General features: G+C 47.6%; 1 protein-coding gene across 6 annotated transcripts in view; it reads right to left on the bottom strand.

Annotated features, from left to right (window-relative positions):
• The window catches only part of ANKRD27 (ankyrin repeat domain 27), a 595879-nt gene that overhangs the window by 25093 nt on the left and 550061 nt on the right, over window positions 1-20725 (bottom strand). For all 6 annotated transcript variants that reach the window (XM_085639132.1, XM_085639135.1, XM_085639137.1 and 3 more), the window contains one exon: window positions 11357-11429. In XM_085639132.1, the coding sequence (XP_085495258.1) occupies window positions 11357-11429 (73 nt within the window). The remainder of the gene's footprint in view (window positions 1-11356; window positions 11430-20725) is intronic.

Raw genomic sequence — 20725 nt, 5'->3', positions numbered from 1 at the left:
TGCAAGCCAAGGCGTTGGTGAGGAGCGCCTGGTCGTTGTGTGCACCGGTAGATGGAGGAGGCATGGAGGAGGCTTGGACGGGCATGGTGCGTGTCGTGGTGCAAGCCAAGGCGTTGGTGAGGAGCGCCTGGTCGTTGTGTGCATCGGGAGAAGTAGGAGACTCGGATGCGCAGAGTGCGTGTCGAGGTGCAGCCCAGGTGTTGGTGAAGAGCGCCTGGTCGTGGTGTGCACCGAGCGAAGAAGTGAGTCTCAGACGTGCAGGGTGCGTGTCGAAGTGCAAGCCGGGGCATTGGTGAAGAGTGCCTGGTCATCGTGGACACCAGAGAAGAGGCGAGTCTCGGACACGCAGAGTGCATGTCGAGGTGCAACCAGAGGCGCTGGTGAGGAGTGCCCAGGTAGTGTGTGCACCAAAATCGAAGTAAGCCTCCACAGTGCTGAGGGCGGGTCTTGGTGTCCACTGAGACCGCCGGAAGGAGGGCCAGGTCATCGGGCCCTCGGAGTTAAACAGTAGCAGCCCGGACTGGCAGTCCCGGAGGAGCTGAGCCCCCGGGCCGAGCTCGCCATGCCCAATGACGGAGTTCTGGATCAAGGCCCAAGTCGCTGAATGAGGAGAGGAGAGTGGGTCGCGACCGACCCCCCCCCCTGGTAGCGTGGATCCCCACCTGGGGTGGGGTTCCGGGCCGGAGGGACACTCTCTCGGCCTCTCGCTTCTGTGAGCTGCGCAAGCCTGTTGTTTTGGCTCGGTTCTAGGCCCGTGCTGGCCCAAGGAGGGGCAGTACTGTGGCCGGAGTGAGAAGCGGTACTTTTTTAGTGTTATCATTGATCCATGATTGGAGGCAACTGTTAACGGAGCACCTAAACTGTCGTATTACACTTTGCATTATTGCTGCTAACGAACTGTCGTAGGACGCCTGACCTTATTTGTGCCTGATGAACTACATGCTTGGTGGGATACGCACTGCGTTATTTTTCCCTTGCATAGTACATGATTGTAACGTGGTGCATTGCATTATTTCTTCATCGCACAGTACCCGATTATAACGTGGCGCATTGCATTATTTCTTCATTGCACAGTACATGATTGTAGCGCGACGCATTACTTTGTTTCTTCTTTGCGAACAAAGCAAAACCAAAGGGGATGATGGACAGAGTGTTGAACAATGCAAGCACTCACCCCCAGTCAACTGATCTGGGTTTAATCCATCATCATTCTTTAGCTCACTCCGCCACCCCAGATCACACATGGCCATATGCATATCAGTCTGACCCTGTGCCTCATGGGAACAGTCCAGCCTGAACTGCCAAGCCATGTCTTACCTGCACCGGAAACAAGGATCCTGGGACACAGGGCATGCTGGTAGTGATACACATTGCATTATTCCTTCTATTGCAAAGTATATGACTGTGGCACAACGTATGGCATTGTTTCTCTATTGCAGAGTACAGGAGTATATTGTTACGCATTGCAGTATTTCTTTTCTTTTGCAACGTGTGTGATTCTAGCAATACGACCTGCCTAACCTTTTGGAAACGGTTAGACGCAAGCGTAACTGTTGGTTAGAAGCGGTGGTTGGGATTAGAACCTACCAATCCACCGGAAGGAATACTACCCATTATTATTGGTTTTGTAGCGTGTGGTCATATTGTATATCTGCTTATATAAAGATTATACTCATTTTATAAAAACTCTATTTGTGGTGACGTCATTGGGTTGCTATGAGTGTGGTTGCACATACTGTACACTCGTGCCTTGGAGATAAGCCTGGCTGCTCGTTCCAAGTTACTAAGGGGGTGAGTAGGGCTATCTCAGACGGTGTCCCTACTTAGCCTAACGTTGAAACGAGGGGTCCGGATCTCCCACCTGGCAACAGCGGTGTGGGACAGGGACTCCCGCTTCCAGCATTCGGTGGTGGCGGTGAGGGATAAGGACCCCCACTTTCAACACTGACCTTTTAAGTAATACATAACACAAGCTGAAATACCTGCCCACTAATGCTTAGTAAACTTTCTTACTTAAATAAGGGCCTGATTTAGATCTTGGTGGACGGATATCCTGTCCACCGAAATATAAATCCTATAGTCAATCGGCTCCGCGTGGCATCATCATCCGAGCTGGAAGTGACGCCTGCATCCCCTATATAGCCATCACCTCGGCGTGCTGACTTCAGTTACTTTTCTCGACTTTCCACGCCAGCAGCGCAAAGCCATGAAATGCACTGACACTAGAGTGTGCGCAAACCAGGACCATGGAAGGGATTTCCCCTAACCCTGAAATCTGTCTGCAGAGCAGGGAGGATGGGTGAGATGGTAAGGAATCTGCACCTAGATATTGTCTCTACCAGCTAATGTGTTACTAAAGGAAAGTTACTTGTTCATCTGATAGAGACATCCAGCCGCAGATTCCTTACTTTTGAATAGATACCCAAGTAATACCGTCCCTGGTGCTGGGCTGCGGACAAATTCTAAACTAGAAAGTCCTGCAGGACTGAACTGGTAAAATGCCCATCCCTGCCAACCTGACAGTCCGGGCAGTAAGGTTTGGAGAATGAGTGCAGGGACACCCACGTGGCTGCCTGGCAGATGTCCAGGAATGGGACTTCAAGTGCTAACACAGTGGTCACAGCTTAATATAGAGAACGACCCTGTTCGAAATGGTTAGTTTCTGCATCGCCCGACCTTTCTTTGTTCCAACATACCCCTCAAAGAGTTGGTCGCCCACCCGGAACACATGTGTGTGATCAAGGTCGAACAACAACGCTCTTTTTTGGTCCAGACAGTGGAGTCACTTCTCTTCTTTTGAGGGATGTTGAGGTGCGTAGAAAGTGGGCAAGGTGATGGATTGGCCCACATGGAATGGTGTTACCACTTTCGGCAAGCAAAGCACCTGCTTATCTGGAAGAACAGACAGGAATGGTTGGATGATAAAGCGTGCAGCTCACTCACCCTCCAGGCAGATGTTATTGCCACGAGAAAGACTGTTTTGATGGTGAGCAGCTGGAGGGGACAATCATGAAGAGGCTTGAAAGGAGTCCACATTAGGAAAGTGTTAACTAAATTAAGATCCTACTGAGGCATAATGAAAAGAGAAGGAAGGAACATATTTACAAGTCCCATAAGAAACACATTTACAATAGAGGGCTTAAATAAAGAGGGTTGGTCAGACAGCCACAAAAATGCAGACAATGCAATGGAAGGCTGTTGAAAGTAAACATCTTCATCCCCAAGCTATCCAGCCTCTTGGAGTCCCTGTCCGTGGGTGCAGAAGGGAATGCACCATGGGATGTAGAGACTTGGACGACCAAGCTCTCAGGGGTGGGGTGTTGGGTGAGGAAGAGCAGGTCCCCAAGTGGCAGTGGTGGTGGGCTTGTCCTGTTTACAGGAGCCCCTTTGCTGGGCTTGGGCCAGGTTCCCAGTAGGACAATCTGTTAGTGCTTCATTAAAAGGGAGCAGGGGTTCGGAAGCAGAAGCTCCCGGTTGTAGCACATACATCAAGATGTTAGTCCTGACTGCCACCTAGGGCTACTCCAGATCCAGGACCTCAGCTGCCCTCTTCACCACCACAGAATATGATGTTTCCTCCTCCGTAGCCACGATAGGGGTAGAAAGCATATCAGTATCTGGGGATGTGTCCAGACCACTGGCATCACCGAGTTCCTCACAACAGTCCATATCCTGACCTTTTCACCAGTATTGTAAATGGTTCAATCACCCCGCTCCCTTTCTTCCCCCTGGCCTAGCCCTTCAGAATAGGGCTTAGGCTCAGACCTAGGACGTGGGGATCCTGTCGGCACAGACGTCGGTAGACATGGCTCTGGCTCAATGTTGCCTGGTATCAGAATAGGGCTGGTGCTGCTAGTAGGTGCTGGGAGCATTCGAGTCTGGGCCAGCGCCAGGGAAGGTCACGGTGGCATGACCGGCGCCGGTCCGATGGGGCCCATCGGAGCTGAGGCCAGAGCCGCAGTATCAGATGGGACCTCCTTCTGAACCAGCGGGCCCAAAGGCAAGCTACAGGGGTCACACCGATCAACTACGCAGCGCAAGGCCTTGTAAAATTCTTGAGCAGGGGTTGTTTCAGCTCCTGGAAAAGCAAGGAGGCTCAGAGTCTGTCCTGATGATTCTGAAGAACCATGCCTTGAACGTCGATGCTTCTTAGTCGTCTCAGCTGACAGATGAGGGGGAAGTCGAAGCACACATCGACTTCTTATGCTTCTTCTTCGAATGTTTCAATGACCTGGAATGGGAGGAAGAACACTTGGAGCTTCTGGAGCGGTCCCGCGACCTCCCTCTCGATCGGGACCAAGATCTCCGAGACGTTGCCTGCCGGCCCGCTGCAGCTTCAAGGACCACTTCCACAAAGCTTTCGGTGCCATGGATCGGCAGACCGAGCACAACTTTGAGTTGTGGTCGTGCTTGAGGCACCACAGACACAAGAGGTGTAGGTCTATAACCGACAATGACAGGCGCCACAGGGTTTAAACCCTGTCTTTTTCAAAGACATCCTTAACACAACCAGGAGAAAGAATTTCTCAAAAAAGAACTTGACAAAACGTCAAAACAATTCTGTCTAAAACTGACAGAGGGAGGGAGAGCTCTTTCTCCGGATCAGCGCCAATTGGCGCATAAAGAAAAGACGGATGGCAGCATGCAGAGGTGACGCCTATACAGGTGATGCGGTTGTCACATCCGGTGCGGACATCGCCGCCGTGTGGAGCTGATCATCTCCGGCTACCGGCGCTCTGGGGTATTGCTCAAGCAAAATTCTTCCAGATCCAGTCTGAAATCTTGGAAATTCAAAGGTAAGGAATCTGTTACTAGATAGACTTACATCACATCTGGCACATTTCCATCCAAAGCGCTACCTTTTCCCACCCTGCTTTTCACTGCCTGCTCTACTCCACTCTGTCCATATTTTAATTGTCTTCAGAACACAAATATCTAGGAGTATGGTGTATATATATATTTTTAAAAGATTTTCTTCTGTTGAGTTCTGAGGAACAAGTTACTTACCTTCGGGAACGCATTTTCTGGTGGATACTATCTGCCTGTGGATTCCTCACCTTGTGAATATCCCCTGCGCCAGCAACATTTGGAAATTTTTGTCACAATAGCATGTCACAATAGCATGGCTCCACACGCGTCTCCACTGACGTCACTGGAGCCATAAGAGGACCTCGTCGGTGTGATGACGTCAGTTCCGCCCTTTTTTTTCCGTGCCTTCGAGGCACACAGACGGACCGACAACAATATATATATACAGTATACACAGTACATAATATTCAAACAAACCCACACAGTGTGAAGTCAATGCAGGAAAGTAAAAGAAATAACACACTTCCTTTGACAGTAACAGATAGATTTTATCACATTATCACTATTGTAGGTATACAAGGGTGGACAACGGGGAGGTGGGTGGGTCAGTGAGGAATCCACAGGCAGATATTGTATCCATCAGAAAAAGCGTTACCGAAGGTAAGTAACTTGTTCTTCTGATGGATACATCTGTCAGTGGATTACTCACCTTGTGAATAGATTCCCACAGCGGTCCCCACTCCCGGAGGGTGTCCACCCTTCTATACCAAAAAGTCCTGAAGGACGGAACGTGCAAAGTGTCCGTCCCTCCTCACCTCGGTATCCAAGCAGTAATGCTTCGCAAAAGTGTGGAGGGAGGCCCAAGTTGCCGCTCTACAAATGTCCTCCACAGGAACACCTCTAGATAAGGCAGATGTAGAAGACTTTGCCCTGGTAGAATGAGCCCTTATACCCTCTGGAGGTTCCTTACCGGCCAAAGAGTAACAGATCTTGATGCACAAGATAATCCATCTGGAAAGGGTGCGCTTGTGCACCGCTCTGCCTTTCCTGCAGCCAATGAAGCCCACGAAGAGCTGGTCATCCACTCGAAAGTCTTTAGTTCTATTGAGGTAAAAACTCACCGCCCTTTTAGGGTCCAAGCGGTGAAGCCGCTCCTCCTCCTTGGAAGGGTGAGGGGGGAGGATAGAAGGTAGGAAGGGTAAAGGACTGCCCCAGATGGAAAGGAGTTACCACCTTAGGCAGAAAAGCACCCCTGGTCCTGAGTACCATTCTTTCAGCATGAATGGTCAAGAACGGGGGTTTCGAACTCAGAGCTTGAAGCTCACTTACCCTCCTTGCCGAGGTAATGGCAATGAGAAAGACTGTTTTAAAAGATAATAGCCTTAAGGGACACTTGTGCAAGGGCTCAAAGGGAGAACCCATCAAGTAAGTTAAGACAAGATTTAAGTCCCATTGAGGCACAATAAATGGAGTGGGCGGAAATTTATTGGTAAGGCCCTTAATGAACCGTAACACAATAGGTGATTTAAACAAGGACGGCTGATCCGGCAAGCAAAGGAATGCCGACAAAGCCGATAAACAACCCTTCACAGTAGTTACAGCAAAACCTTGCTGAGCAAGAGAAAGAGCAAACTGAAGGATGTTGGATAAACGAGCCCTTAAAGGGTCAATAGACTTCTCCCCACACCAATGGACAAATTTGGACCACCTATAGGAATAGATAGACTTGGTGGAGTGACGCCTGGGAGACAAAATCACGTCCACCACGTTAGGCGGGAGAATAAAAGAATTCAGGTTGCCCAGGTTGCCCCGTTCAATCTCCAGGCATGAAGGTGTAAGCTCTGGAGGTGGGGGTGTAGAACCTGCCCCAGCGATTGCGAGAGATCGTCTGCCCTGAGAGGAGCGGAGGGCACGAGGAGAGGTGGAGAAGATCTGTATACCACACCCTTCTTGGCCAATCCGGGGCGATCAATATGACTTGGGCCCGGTCTTGGCGAATCTTCCTCAGAACCCGAGGAATCAAGGGTATGGGAGGAAACGCGTAAAGGAGATGTGAGTCCCATCTCATCTGAAACGCGTCCCCCAAAGCTCCCTGCATCGGATACTGGAGACTGCAGAATGACCGGCAGTGAGCGTTCTCGTGAGGGCCAAACAGGTCCACCCGAGGAGTTCCCCACTTACGAAAGACATGACGAACCACCTCCGGAGGGAGCCTCCACTCGTGGTCGGCAGAGAACTGCCGACAGACTGCACGCACGTTCAGAACTCCGGCCAGATGATTTGCCATCAGACAAATCTGTTGATCCTGAACCCAGGACCAGAGACGCAGAGCCTCTCTGATGAGACAATGCGATCCCACTCCTCCCTGCTTGTTGACATACCACATCGCGGTAGTGTTGTCCGTCAGGACTTGAACCAACTGTCCACGAAGGGAAGGAAGGAAGGCCTTGAGTGCCAAACGTATCGCCCGCAACTCCAAAAGTTTGATGTGAAGCAACCTTTCCTCTGGAGACCAAAGACCCTTGATCTCCAGATCCCCCAGATGCGCACCCCACCCTAAAGTGGATGCATCCGTTATCTCTGTAGCCACCGATGGAGGTAGATGGAAGGGCTTTCCTTGAGACAGATTGCCCTCCACGCTCTACCAAGACAGATCCGCTGCAGCTTCTCTGGAGATCCTCACAGACTCCCTGAGAACTCCGTTGTGCTGATACCACTGCCCGCGGAGGCACCACTGGAGCGCCCTCATGTGCCAGCGTGCATGGTTGACCAACAGAATGCAGGAAGCAAACAGACCGAGCAGGCGAAGGACCTTCAGGACAGGTACGACCGCTCCATTGTAAAACAAGGGAATCATTTCCTGTATGTCGAGAATCCTTTGTGGAGGTGGGAATGCTCAACACAGTAGTGTCCAGTACTGCCCCTATGAACAGGTTGCGCTGAGAGGGCACCAGGTGAGATTTCGGCACGTTTAATCGAGGAACCCAATTTGTACAACAGTTGAGTTGTAACCTGCAGATGATGAAGCACCTTTTCTGCTTTGATTAGCCAGTCGTCCAGATAGGGGAAAACTGGAATCCCCGACCTTCTGAGATGGGCTGCCACCACTGCCACTGCCATCACCTTGATGAAGACTCGAGGTGCAGTAGTAAGACCAAACGGGAGAACCGCAAACTGATAATGCTGCGACCCTACCGTAAAACGGAGATACTTCCTTTGAGACTCCAGGATCGGAATATGAAAATACGCATCCTTCAAGTAGATCAACACCATCCAGTCCTCCTGTTGCAGCGCTTGAAGGATCCTGCGCAGGGGTGAGCATCTTGAACTTCTCCTGCTTCAGAAAAAGGTTCAAGATCCTGAGATCCAGGATTGGACGTAGCCTGCCATCCTTCTTGGGTATCAGGAAATACCGGGAGTAGCATCCCTTTCCCGCTCTGGAACCACCTCTATCTCACCTTTTTTCAGTAATGTTAGGACTTCCTCCTGCAGGAGAAGAAGGTGGTCCTCCGAGCAAGCACCTTGGCAAGGAGGGCAATTTGGAGGGAGAGCATACCCATTTTTTTTACAAGATTTAGAACCCAAAGGTCTGTAGTGACCGATTCCTAATCTTGCAGAAAATGGGTAAGCCGACCCCCCCACAGGACCAACATGATCCAGAATGGCGGATCTAGGGCTGCTTTGCAGTGGTAGGAGGGAGGGAGGAGAAGGAGGAGAGATGACGACCAGGTATTTTGCTGCTGCTGCTGCCTATAGGTCCGAAATGACGACCTTCCAAAACCTCTGTACCTCCTGTAAGAGGAACCTCTAGGCTGCGCCTGCAGGCCCAGAGACTTAGCCGTGGCTTTGCTGTCCTTGAACCTCTCCAAGGCTGCATCTGCTTTCTTTCCGAAAAGCCCAGAACCATCGAAGGGCAGGTCCAGAAGTGTTGCCTGCACATCCGGAGAGAACTCCGACGATTTAAGCCATGGACTTCTCCTTGTGGCAACCGAGGAGCCCATGATCCTGGCAACAGAGTCCGCAGTGTCCAAACCACTCTGAATAACCTGTCGTGCAGCCGCCTGAGTGTCCGACAAGACCTCATTAAAATTCTGTCTGTCCTCCTCAGACAAATTAGGAGCCAGTTGTTTTGCTGAATCCATAAGTGCGTGGATGTAACGGCCCAAAAGACAGGTGGCATTTTTGGACTTCAAGGCCATACTTGCCGATGAGAACACTTTCTTGACCGACTTATCAAGCTTTTTCGACTCCCTATCACTAGGAACTTGTGGAAATGCCCCAGATGACTTCTTTGAACAGGCAGCTTGAACCACCAGACTCTCAGGAGAAGGATGGGATGTTAGAAAGTCCGGATCTCCTGGAGCCGCCCTACACCTCCTAGCAACAGATTTAGACACTGTCGGAGCTGAAAAGGGCTTGCGCCAAACCTCCATGGCTGGCTCAGTGATGGCATCATTAAAAGGAAGCAAAGGCTCTACCACAGTGGAGGGAGAATGAAGAACCTCCGTCAGGATGTTGGATTTAAATTCAGCCGTTGGGAGCTGCAAGTCAAAGAGCTCCGAGGCTTTCCTTAAGACAGTGTGGTAAGGAGCCACATCTGTAGAGGGAGCATCTGTAGGAGGAGAAAGCTCCCATTCTGGGGACAAATCAAGGCTACTTGACTCGTTTAGTTCCTCAAACAAGTCATCTGACTCTAGGAGCTCACCCTCTTCCATTCCTCTGCTCCTCAAGAATTCTTTGTGCCTCTCGCCTGGATCGAATCCTCAGGACCGGCATCGGCGGCGCCGTACACGACTCCGACGGAGCCGGAGTCGAACACGGATCCGAAGGTACAACCTGAGACGAACGAGGTCGAGTTGGTGGAGCCGGAGAAGAAGGGAGCGGTGTAGGCGTCCTCAGCGCCGGGAAATACCAAGACGGCGCCGCTGGAAAGAATGGCATAAAGGGAGCCTGAGCATAGGCCTGAGGAACCCTCAAATTAAAGGCCATTGGACCCATGGGACCCGAAGGTGCTCCAGAGGGGTACATAGCCCTACATACATGGCATTCAAATAATGTGATGGGTCTTGTCCCGGGCCAGGAAAAGGCTCAGACTGAGGCATTACCGGACACCGGTGGAGCCATTGGAGTCGAAGACTCATCAGGAATCGGAGCATCTTCCACCAGAGCCGGAGAATGCGTCGGCGTCGGAGAAGGAGCCCGAGAGCGCTCCGGAGAAGCTGCAGGCGAAGCCGGGCAAGCAGGTGAAGCCGGATTCGACACAGAAGGAGAGGGAGAAACATAGTCCTTACGACGTCGAGGAGCAGGTGAAGTCTATCTCGGAGCAGTCTCCTTATCCGAATGGCGTCGAGAGCCATGCCTCTTCTTTTTATGTTTCTTTGACTTTGAAGCATGACCCGATGTCGACTTCGAACCCGACCTCGACCTGGATCTTGATCTCTAACGCCTTCGACCTCTCTTCTCCTTCCTCATTTTCGCTATGAATAGCTTGGCTTCTCTCTCCTTTAATGCCTTTCAGTTCATCTTGAGGTAGCAAGAGCACCCCTCAACGTCGTGATCCGACGACAGGCACCAGACACAATCCTCATGTGGATCCGTGATGGACATGTGTTTCCACAATCACTACAGGGCTTGAACCCTGACTTCCTTGTCGACATCCTTAAGAAAGAAGCAAGATGAGACCAGAAACACAGCAGAAACACAAAGTAACCAGAAAAGCTACGAGAGTCCCAAAAAACCGTTAGCGTCGACGGCGCGGAAAAAAGGGAACTGACGTCATCACGCCGACAAGGTCCTCTTATGGCTCCAGTGACGTCAGCGGAGCCGCGTGCGGAGCCATGCTATTGTGACGTCGTCCTCGTCAGCGTGGAGAGCTACAAAAAGTTCCGAATGTTGCTGGCGCAGGGGATATTCACAAGGTGAGGAATCCACTGGCAGATGTATCCATCAGCAAAACCTATATGAAGACCGAGCTGGCACAAGGGATGGGAGAGGAGGCAGATAAAGTGAGGCAGAGTTGAAGGGAGAGAGATTAGTTGAAAGACAATGCTAATGGAGAACGGGGCCCGGCTGCTAGAGAGCTTTAAGGTAACTGACAAACAGAGGTTAGTGCATAAAGAGACAGGAGAAGACAACCAGAAAGAAGGCATTTTGTGCGTGCCATTGTTTTCTCTGCTGTTTCAGGTTCTCCATAGGTCCCTTTCAGACAAGAAGCAGTTCCAGCAGCAGAATGAAACTAAGATGCTATAGCATGCAGTGAATGTCTCAGCGTTTGGGTCTGAACCAGGAAGTGCACCAAAAAACAAATGTGGATTATATGTTTTAAAGTATAATTTTTAATTTACTGTTCAGCAGCCATATTCATTAGAATTTTTGAGTTAAAAAAAAAACTATCTTTATTACCTGTAATAAAGAAAAAACAACTGTATAGTATTTGCATTTCAGTTTAAATAATGAAACTCAAAATCACTGAGAGATAATTTTGCAGTAACACCATGACATGCAGATTAATCAGCAAGTTAATTAAAAAAATAAAGAAATATCCTACCTGATGTACTGTCTGGTCATCAAAATTGGGAATGCTTTTGTCTCTTGTTATTGTTGTCCGCAAACTCTCTGTTCTATACATGAAATAACAGTGAAGAATAAGACACAAATACATAGCCTGATGTATAAGCATACATCAATTAATACTCTTAGAGGCCCATTACTATAGCGGGCGGATCCCCCCCCCCGCTAAAAACCTCCGCCCGCTGCCAATTTCCCCCCGCCACATTACCATGGTAGGGGGGACCCCGGCGGGCGTTTTTCCACCGGTAGGCAATCTGCCTGATTGCCTACCGGGCGGAAAAGCAGTTTATATGGTGGCGGTGTCTGGTAGACACCGCCATCCATATTACTATGCATGCGGGGACCTGCCTTTCTGTGGCGGCCATGCCAGGCCAGGCAGGCGGTTTTTGACATTGGGGGCCCGTAGCGGGCCCGCAGGGATTCTGGGGGGTGCACATGGGGGTACCTATGGTACCCCATGCATTTCAATGTACAACGTGGCAGGCACCGCGCGGTGCCTGTCACGTTGTGCATTGAAAGGCACAGGCTGCCTTTGTGGCATTGCGGTGCTGTCTGCACCGCCCGCCGCAATGTTGCAGATGCGCCATGCGCCCGCCAGTGTGGCGGGCGCATGCTAATCGGGAGTGCGGGACCGCCGCACCCTCAGCGGGCGGTCCCGTTTCCCGAGGGTATGGCGGGCGGACAAAGTCCACCCGCCATACTAATGGGGCCCTAAGTTCCCTCCTGTTGCATTCCTTGAAAACTAAAATTATCCTTATTCTTGCATATTCTACCCCGAACACACTGCCCACCCTCGCTCTTTAAACAGCTTAGCCTATCTTCTAGCATTTGACTGGGGCCATGTACATTTAAAACAGCCAGGGGACCATATTTTGGATGCTAGAATATCTATAAAATGCACCTCCACCTCTAATTACAAACTAATAAAACTCTCAAACACTTGGCTAGTGAGCAGCCCAGACTACTATAACACTACTATGCTACAATTGCCTACACTCGACCACCCACCCACCACCATTGAAGAAGTCTGTAACTTTACCTTGTGTCAATTTTAGTGTCCCACATTAACATTCTACCTCATCAGTGACACCAAGTTGGTTGGCTGACTGCTAATCTAAGAGCAGTACGAACAAGTTACTTACCTTCGGTAACAATATATCTGTAAGAAACATAGGTTAGTTATAGATTCCTTACCTTAGAATTACCCCCAGGTGTCAGACTGAATCCGTAAAGTGTTGCGTCAGCAGTACCCCTGCGCGTCAGAAGGTGGCGTCGGTCAACTCCGCATTCATCGTTCGCGTTGTGGTCGCCGGGATGACGTCACAGTAGCTACTTAGACGCCGCCCTCGTGTGCTGACGTCAGTTCTGTACACGACTTTCCACGCCAGAAGAGCAGAGCCATGAAAGACACTGACCACTGGTGCAGAAAACTAGGGCCCTGAAAGGAAGTCCTTAACCCTAGAAGTCAGTTCACAGAACAGGGAGGATGGGTGGGGCGGTAAGGAATCTATAACTAACCTATGTTTCGTACCGATATATCATTACCGAAGGTAAGTAACTTGTTCATCTGAAAGAAACAGTTATAGATTCTTTACCCCAGCAATACCAACACCGGAGGTGGGTCTGTGAACTAAGTTCACACCAGAAAGTCCTGGAGAACAGAAAGGCCAAAGAAGCCGTCTTGCTGGACTTGGCTGTCCAGGCAGTAATGTTTGGTGAACATGTGCAGTGATGCCCAGGTAGCTGCCTGACAGGGTAAACACCCAAAATATCGAATTTGAAATATCGACGGTCCAGAATATCAAATCAAAAATATAGAGAGGCCAGTATATCGAATTCCCAAAATATAGTTGTATAGAATATCGAATTTGAGGTAAGAAATATCGATTTCCATAATATCGAATTCAAAATATAGTTTTCCATAATATCGAAAACATTTTTAGTGTTATGTATGCTACTATGTGTTAAAATTATATATTATTTTTTTAATGTATGTTTAATTTTTTTTAAGTAATGAATTTTATGTTATTTAATTTTTGCGTAATTTAATTCCGTAGCGGGTTGTGGGTTTATAGGGGAATAGGGTGGGAAGTAATTTAATTATAATAAATTAAATATTAATTTTTATGAATTGTTTTTTATTTAATTTTGCGTTTTAGTTCTGTAGCGGGTTGTGGGTTTATAAGAGAATAGGGTGGGAAGTAATTTAATTGTAATTAAGTAAATATTTATTTTTATTTATATGTATTGATACTTAATTTATTGTTAATTATTAATTGCTAATTTTTTTTATTAATTGGCAAGTCATTTTAATTGTTTAATTGATAATTATGTTAATTGTATTAATGTATTCTTTGGAGTGGGTTGTGGGTTATAGGGGAATAGGGAGGGAAGTAATGTAATTGTAATTAAAGAAATTATTTTTGTGTATTGATAAATAATTTGTTAATTATTAATTGATCTTTTTTTATTACCTATTTCATTTTTGGTATTTAAAATTAATTGGTTGTTAATAATAGGCAATTAATTTTTAATAAATATTGGTATTTATAATTAATTAATTAATATTTTGTGATTGGTAATTAATTTTAATTAATTTTTAATTGGCATTGATAATTCATTTATTCCTATTTAAATATTAAATCATTACTTTCCCTACTGTTGCACTCTCTGGAGTGGAAATAGTAATCTTTACCCCTACGCTATCCAATACTTTCCCTACTGTGCACTCACTGGAGTGGGAATAGTTGTTTTTACCCTCCCACTATCCAACGTATTCCCTACTGTTGCACTCACTGGAGTGGGAATAGTAATTTTTACCCCTACGCTATCCAACGCTTTCCCTACTGTTGCACTCATTGGAGTGGGAATAGTCCATTTTACCCCTACGCTATCCAACGCTTTCCCTACTGTTGCACTCACTGGAGCGGGAATAGTAATTTTTACCCCTACGCTATCCAACAAATTCTTTACTTTTGCAATTGTTGGAGTGTGAATACTAATTGTATTCCCTTAGCTATGTAATGTTTTTAATTGTGTTATATTTAATGTAGTGTAAATTATTAATTAACATAAAAGTATTACTTTATTTAAATTATTATATATTATTTATTTTTATATTTAGATATTAGGTTTATTTATATATATATATGTAAATATATTTGTAATGTTTTAAATATTTTATAATTAAGATTAATAATTATTTTATATTATTACGTAAATACATATGTTAAAAAAATATGTTTTTTTACATTACATTTATTATTTTTACATTTTAAGCTTTTTTACATTATTTTAACTATGTTTTATTTAATTGTGTTTATTAATCACTTTTATATTATTTTTAGTACATTTAAAAAAAATCGATATTTTAGTTAACTATATTTTAACTATCTATATTTTGTACTCGATATTTTAGAACTTACCTGTTTGTAGATAGTGATTCTATATTCTGTCCCTCGATATTTTTGAGTCGATATTTTGGCCAGTCTATATTCTGTCCCTCGATATTTAGTCACTGAACCGCCTGAAAGATGTCATTAAGGGGTACTCCCCATCCCAAAGCAGTGGTAGCTGCCGTCGCCCTGGTGAAATGGGCGCGCAGTCCCACTGGAGGCTCCTTCTTTGCCAAAGAATAGCAAGCTTTGATGCACAGAACGACCCACCTGGATCAAGGCCCCCCTATTCTTAGAAAATTTATCAAACCTTATAAATCCTCTAGATCCCTCCGTTCTGACAAGGAGAATCTCATCATCACTCCCAGATTTAAGAAGGCACGTTCAGGCGGAAGACGTTTCTCAGTCCACACCGCCCGCCTCTGGAATGCACTCCCCCGCGACCTGAGAATGGAACCACATTACCTACGCTTCAGGAAGCGGTTGAAAACCCACCTTTTTCCCTAAAAGCAACTTGCTCTTCCGGAACCCCGATCTCCTAACCCCCCCCCCTCCCCTCCCTTACCCCCCTCCTTTCCCGGCCCTCTGACCTGTAGAGGTAGGGTTCTTAGCGCTGGGATACCTCCGGGTGACTACGCGCTCTATAAAATGTTTTAATAATAATAATAATTGTGCATGGCCCAACCTTTCTTAGTGCCCACGTAACCAACAAAGAGCTGATCGTCCACCCGGGATTGTTTGGTGTGATCCAAGTAAAAGGAAAGTGCACATTTTGGATCCAGACGATGGAGCCTCTCTTCCTCTTTTGAAGGATGCGGAGGCGGACAGAAGGTGGGCAAAGTGATGGTTTGGCCAATGTGCAAAGAAGTAACCACCTTGGGAAGAAAGGAAGGTCTAGTTCTGAGGACGACCTTATCCGGATGAACAGCCAGAAAGGGAGGCTTGGAAGAAAGAGCTTGTAGCTCACTCACCCTGCGCGCAGAAGTGACGGCCACCAGAAAGGCAGGTTTTTAAAGTTAGAAGCCTGAGAGGAGAGTTATGTAGCGGCTCAAAGGGAGTGCACATAAGATATGTAAGAACCAAGTTCAAGTCCCACTGGGGCATTATGAAGGGAACAGGAGTAAAACGATGAGTAATGCCCTTAAGGAAATGATTTTCAACAGGGGGCTTGAAAAGAAGAAGGATGATAAGGAAGCCTAACGAAGGCTGAAATGGCAGAGAGGTAGCTCTTTAGAGTGCCAAGAGCAAAGCCCTGCTGGGCCAAAGAAAGGAGGAACAAGAGAACCCCAGAAAGGGGTGGAAAGGGGATCCACAGCCTTTGCTGTGCACCATGCCACAAATGTATTCCATCTTTAGGCATATACCATCTTAATGAAGGGACGCCTGGCTGCCAAGAAGTCACACACTTCGGGAGGCAGGTCAAACGACGTCAACTGCCCCTGCTCAATCTCCACGCAAGGTGGTGGAGGCTTGACAGGTTCGGGTGGAGGACCGTACCATGCTGCTGCAACAGAAGATCCTCCCGAAGAGGCAGTTTGATCAGAGGATCGATGGCCATGTGAAGCAGCTCGGGATACTAGACTCTTCTTGCCCAATCCGGAGCCACAAGAATGACTTGGGCCCTGTCGTGCTTGATCTTCTTCACTCTGGGCAGAAGTGGCATAGGCGTATAGAAGACCGCAACTCCACTCACGGCAAAAAGCGTTGCCTAGCGAGTGCCGCCTTGGAAATTCCAAAGCGCAGAATTGCTGACATTGCATGTGCTCTTCAGTGGCAAATAGATCTAACAAAGGCTCTCCCCACTGTTGAAAAAAACCTTGCACCACCTCCAAGTGAAGACTATATTCGTGACCTATCATGCACCTGCTGCAGAGTTCGTCCGCCCTGGCGTTCATGGAACCTGTGAGGTGTTGAACCACCAGGGATATTCCCTGATGTTCCAGCCATGTCCAGAGGTGGAGGGCCTCCTGACATAGGGTCCATGATCCCATCCGCCTTGTTTGTTGCAGTACCACATGGCGGTGGTGTTGTCCGTGAACACCTGCACTATTCGTCCCCAGGCAGAGGGAAGGAATGCCTTGAGTGCAAGACGAATCGCCCGAAGCTCCAGACGGTTGATGTGGAGCCCTAACTCCGCTGGAGACCAGAGGTCTCTGATCTCCGCCCCATCCCAGAAGTGATGCATCGGACACCACTGCGAATTGTGGTTGGGGAAGGGAGATGGATCTGCGGTCAACCCAATCCTGGTTCGTTAGCCACCACTGCAATTGTTGTGCAGTGCCCTCCGAGATCTGGATGCAATCAGAGAGGTTCCCCTGATGATGTGCCTGCTGGAACTTCAGGTCCCACTGCAGAGCCCACATATGCCATCTGGCATGGTCCACCAGCAGGATGCAGGAGGCTACAGGCCCACTAGCCGGAGGGTCATCCTGACCGAATCCCGGGATAGAGGCTGAAAGATTGGAATCATAGCCTGAATATCCCAGACTCGCTGTTTGGGAGGATAGACACGACAATGCATTGTGTACAGAACCACTCTGATGAAGAGGAGCTTCTGAGATGAAGTCAGGTGTGACTTTGGCACGTTGACGGAGAATCCCACTGAATGCAGGAGGTCGGCCGTAGTATGGAGGTGGGAGACGACAGCCTGGGGCGAGCCCGCCTTCAACAGCCAGTCGTCGAGATAGGGGGAAGACTGAAACCTCTGATCTGCGCAGATGAGCTGCGACCACCGCCATCACAGGGGCGCTGGTAAGGCCAAAGGGGAACACAGTAAATTGAAAGTGTTCGTGGCCTACCGTGAACCGTAGGTAACACTGGTGGGCTGGCAAGAAGGGGATGTGAAAATAAGCGTCCTACAAGTCCAACGCTACCATCCAGTCTCCAGGGTTGAGGGTAGACAGGACCTGAGCGAGCGTCAACATTTGGAACTTCTCCTTCTGGAGGAAGTGGTTGACATTCCTGAGATTAAAGATAGGACGCAGGCCACTGTCCTTCTTGGGCACAAGAAAGTAGTGGGAATAGCAACCATGACATACTTGTGGGACAGGAACGCGCTCAATGGCTTCCTTTGCCAAGAGTGCCGAAACTTCCTGTTGGAGAAGGGCCAGATGATCCACCGACATGCGATGGTACTGAGGTGGCACAGCTGGAGGGGTTGTCTCGAAGGGGAGGGAATCTAAAACTAACAGTTTCTTTCAGATATAATTCTACAACCTATTACTCAAAGTTATCTTTCTTCCAACATTACACGTTTGGCCAAAGGCCTTGGAACTAGGAGAGGGCGTAGCTCTCCTAATTTGCTGTAGCGTAATCACGTGAAATTACAGCAAAATTATGCTGTTTTATGCAAGGAGCGTTACCCTGCATCTAGTACTATCTTCTTAGTGCAAAATGCACTCATGCCCAAAATAGACGCGCGGATGCAATTTGCACTAAGTAAATACTGCGAAATGCAACAGAGCACGAGCAGTCAGAAGCTGCTTGTGCTCTGTTTTTGTACTCTTGTGATAGGCATTTCCCCCTAAATTACTCCAAATGATACTAGCGGGAAGTAATTTAGAGTTCTAAAACCTCGTCTATCATACTGTTGTCACCTATCTACGTTTGTGACTGCTAGTTACAGTGTTTGTGTTCAAACTGCTCGATATCCATCATATCCAGACAAATAATAAGCATTGGCAAAGCCAATAGGTCTCGCATATGCAAGAGCTATTGGCATTGCCAATGTGTTTTAGCCATGTTGTATACCAGTGTGGCTGCTGTTCAGCATGGCTAAAAGTTAGTGACGTAGAGAAGAGTGGTGTGGAGTGTCGTAGAGTGGAATGGCGAAGAGTGGAGTAGAGTGTCATCGAGTGGAGTGGCACAGAATGTTGTGTACTGGAATGGCATAGAGTGGAGTCGCGGGGCGTACAGTGGAGTAGAGTGAACTGGGGTAGAGTGTGTTGGCATAGAGAGTTGCAAAGTAAAGTGGTAAATTTGGTGCAATGGTGTAGAGTGCAGCGCCATAGAATTCAGTGGTGTACAATGCACATTATAGAATGCAGTGACATAAGTTAGAGTGTTCCATAGTAAAGAACAGTGGCATAGAGTGCAGTTGTGTAGAGTAGAGTGTCAGACTGCAGTTGCGTAGAGTGGAGCAGAGTAGAGTGGTGCAGAGTATAGGGCTGTAGAGTGCAGTGGCGTACAGTGAAGTGGCGTAAAGTGAAGTACTCCAGAGTGAAGTGGTGTAGAATGGAGTGATGCACAGTAGAGTCGCGTAGCGTAGAGTGATGCAGAGCAGAGTGTAGAGTGTAGTGGCAAAGAATGTAGTAGAGCAGAGTGGTGTAGAGGTCAGTGGCATAGAGTGGCATGCTGCAGAGTATAGTGCCATTGTGTGCAGTGGCATCTAGTGCAGTGGAGTACTGCAGAGTGAAGTGGCATATAGTGGAGTGATGTAGAGTAGAGTGTCGTAGTGGAGTGGCAAAAAATGTAGTACTGCAGAGTATTGTGGCGTAGAGTGCAGTGTTGCAGAGTATAGTGCCGTAGTGTGCAGTGGCATACAGTGCAGAGACGTAGAGTGGAGTGCTGCAGAGTGAAGTGATGCAGAGTTGAGTGGCATGGTGTGCAGTATTGCAGAGTGGAGTGCAGTGTGGCATAGGGTAGTGTAGAGTGCAATGGCATGGAGTTAACAGTCGTCTAGAGTACATTGGCTTAGAGAGTTGCAGAGTATATTAGCGTAGAGTGCAGCGGCATAGAATGCAGTGGCGTACAATGCAAAGTGAATACATCAAATAGCTTTATTTCGATAACAAGTATCATAAAAGCATCATCATTCTTACAATCCAACAATAAAAATTACAAGTTATCATAAAAGCATTATTAATAACAAAGTATATAAAATCCATCCGGGCATAGTATATTAGCACTTGTTCGTTTCGTTAATGGTTATAAACAATAACGGGCCAATCCAGGATTCAGGATGGAAAATAAATTTGTACTTCCAATAAATAATAAAATTTGATCGATATATAAAATAATTAATTGGATAAAGTGACAGTGCATTTTATCTCGTTCAAGCTATTTGGAGACAATTGTAAAAAGTCCACAAAGTAATATCAGACCTCTCTGCATAAGAATTTGGACCTGACAAGCCAAACGCAACTAAGGTACTTTGCCAAGCCACAAGCAAAAAGGGTTCGTGAATCTGATTTCAGAATTCCCAAAGTAGCACAATGATCAGAAGTCCCCAGCTGTCTACAGATGGGTTTTAACCATCTGGATCTAGCTAGGTTATATGCTGGGCATGGAAACAGGAGATGGGCCACACTCTCCTTCGGTGCCTCGCAACAGGGGCCACCCGCAATTGTCTGATAAGGGGGGGGCTCCACTTTGCAGTTAGTTCGCAAACCAAGAGGGAGCCAACCCTAAACTGTATATAGAGCGCCCCATCTCTTGGTCTCTGGATAAAATCTAAATATGGTTCCAGCAGTATGTGCTGCTTATGCTGATAGAAATCTTCTGTCAGCCTTCCTGCTTTGGGATTACTGAGTTCCTGTGTATCAACACAGGCCCATTATGATCATTTAAGGTCAACTTTTACTGGGGGGTTTTGGGATTCCCAGGATTCCTTAAGGTCTAGGGCGAATAATAGTTTAACATTATTTATCGAGCTGACCCTGTGGTTACCGTCTAGGTTAATTACCTCTGTGAATACAGCAGCATATTTAGTGAGTTCAGCAGTCCGCAGTAAATGTCCCCAAAAAAGTAAGGGTTGTAGTCTGGCAATATCTCTATAGGAGGATCTCTTCTACGTTGTCGAAACCCCACAGTTTGGCACCATAAAGGCCGAGCTAACAGCTTTTGCAGCATAAATCGTGAGAGGCGGGGCAACAGGTCTGCTCTGTGAGGAGCGATGTTCTCTACCTATTGCCCCAGCCACACGTTTGTGGTTCAGAAGCATCTTATTGATA

This window comes from Triturus cristatus, chromosome 12 (genome assembly GCF_964204655.1).
Source record: "Triturus cristatus chromosome 12, aTriCri1.1, whole genome shotgun sequence".
Taxonomy (NCBI): Eukaryota; Metazoa; Chordata; class Amphibia; order Caudata; family Salamandridae; genus Triturus; species Triturus cristatus.
This window is presented reverse-complemented; position numbering and strand designations above follow the sequence as displayed.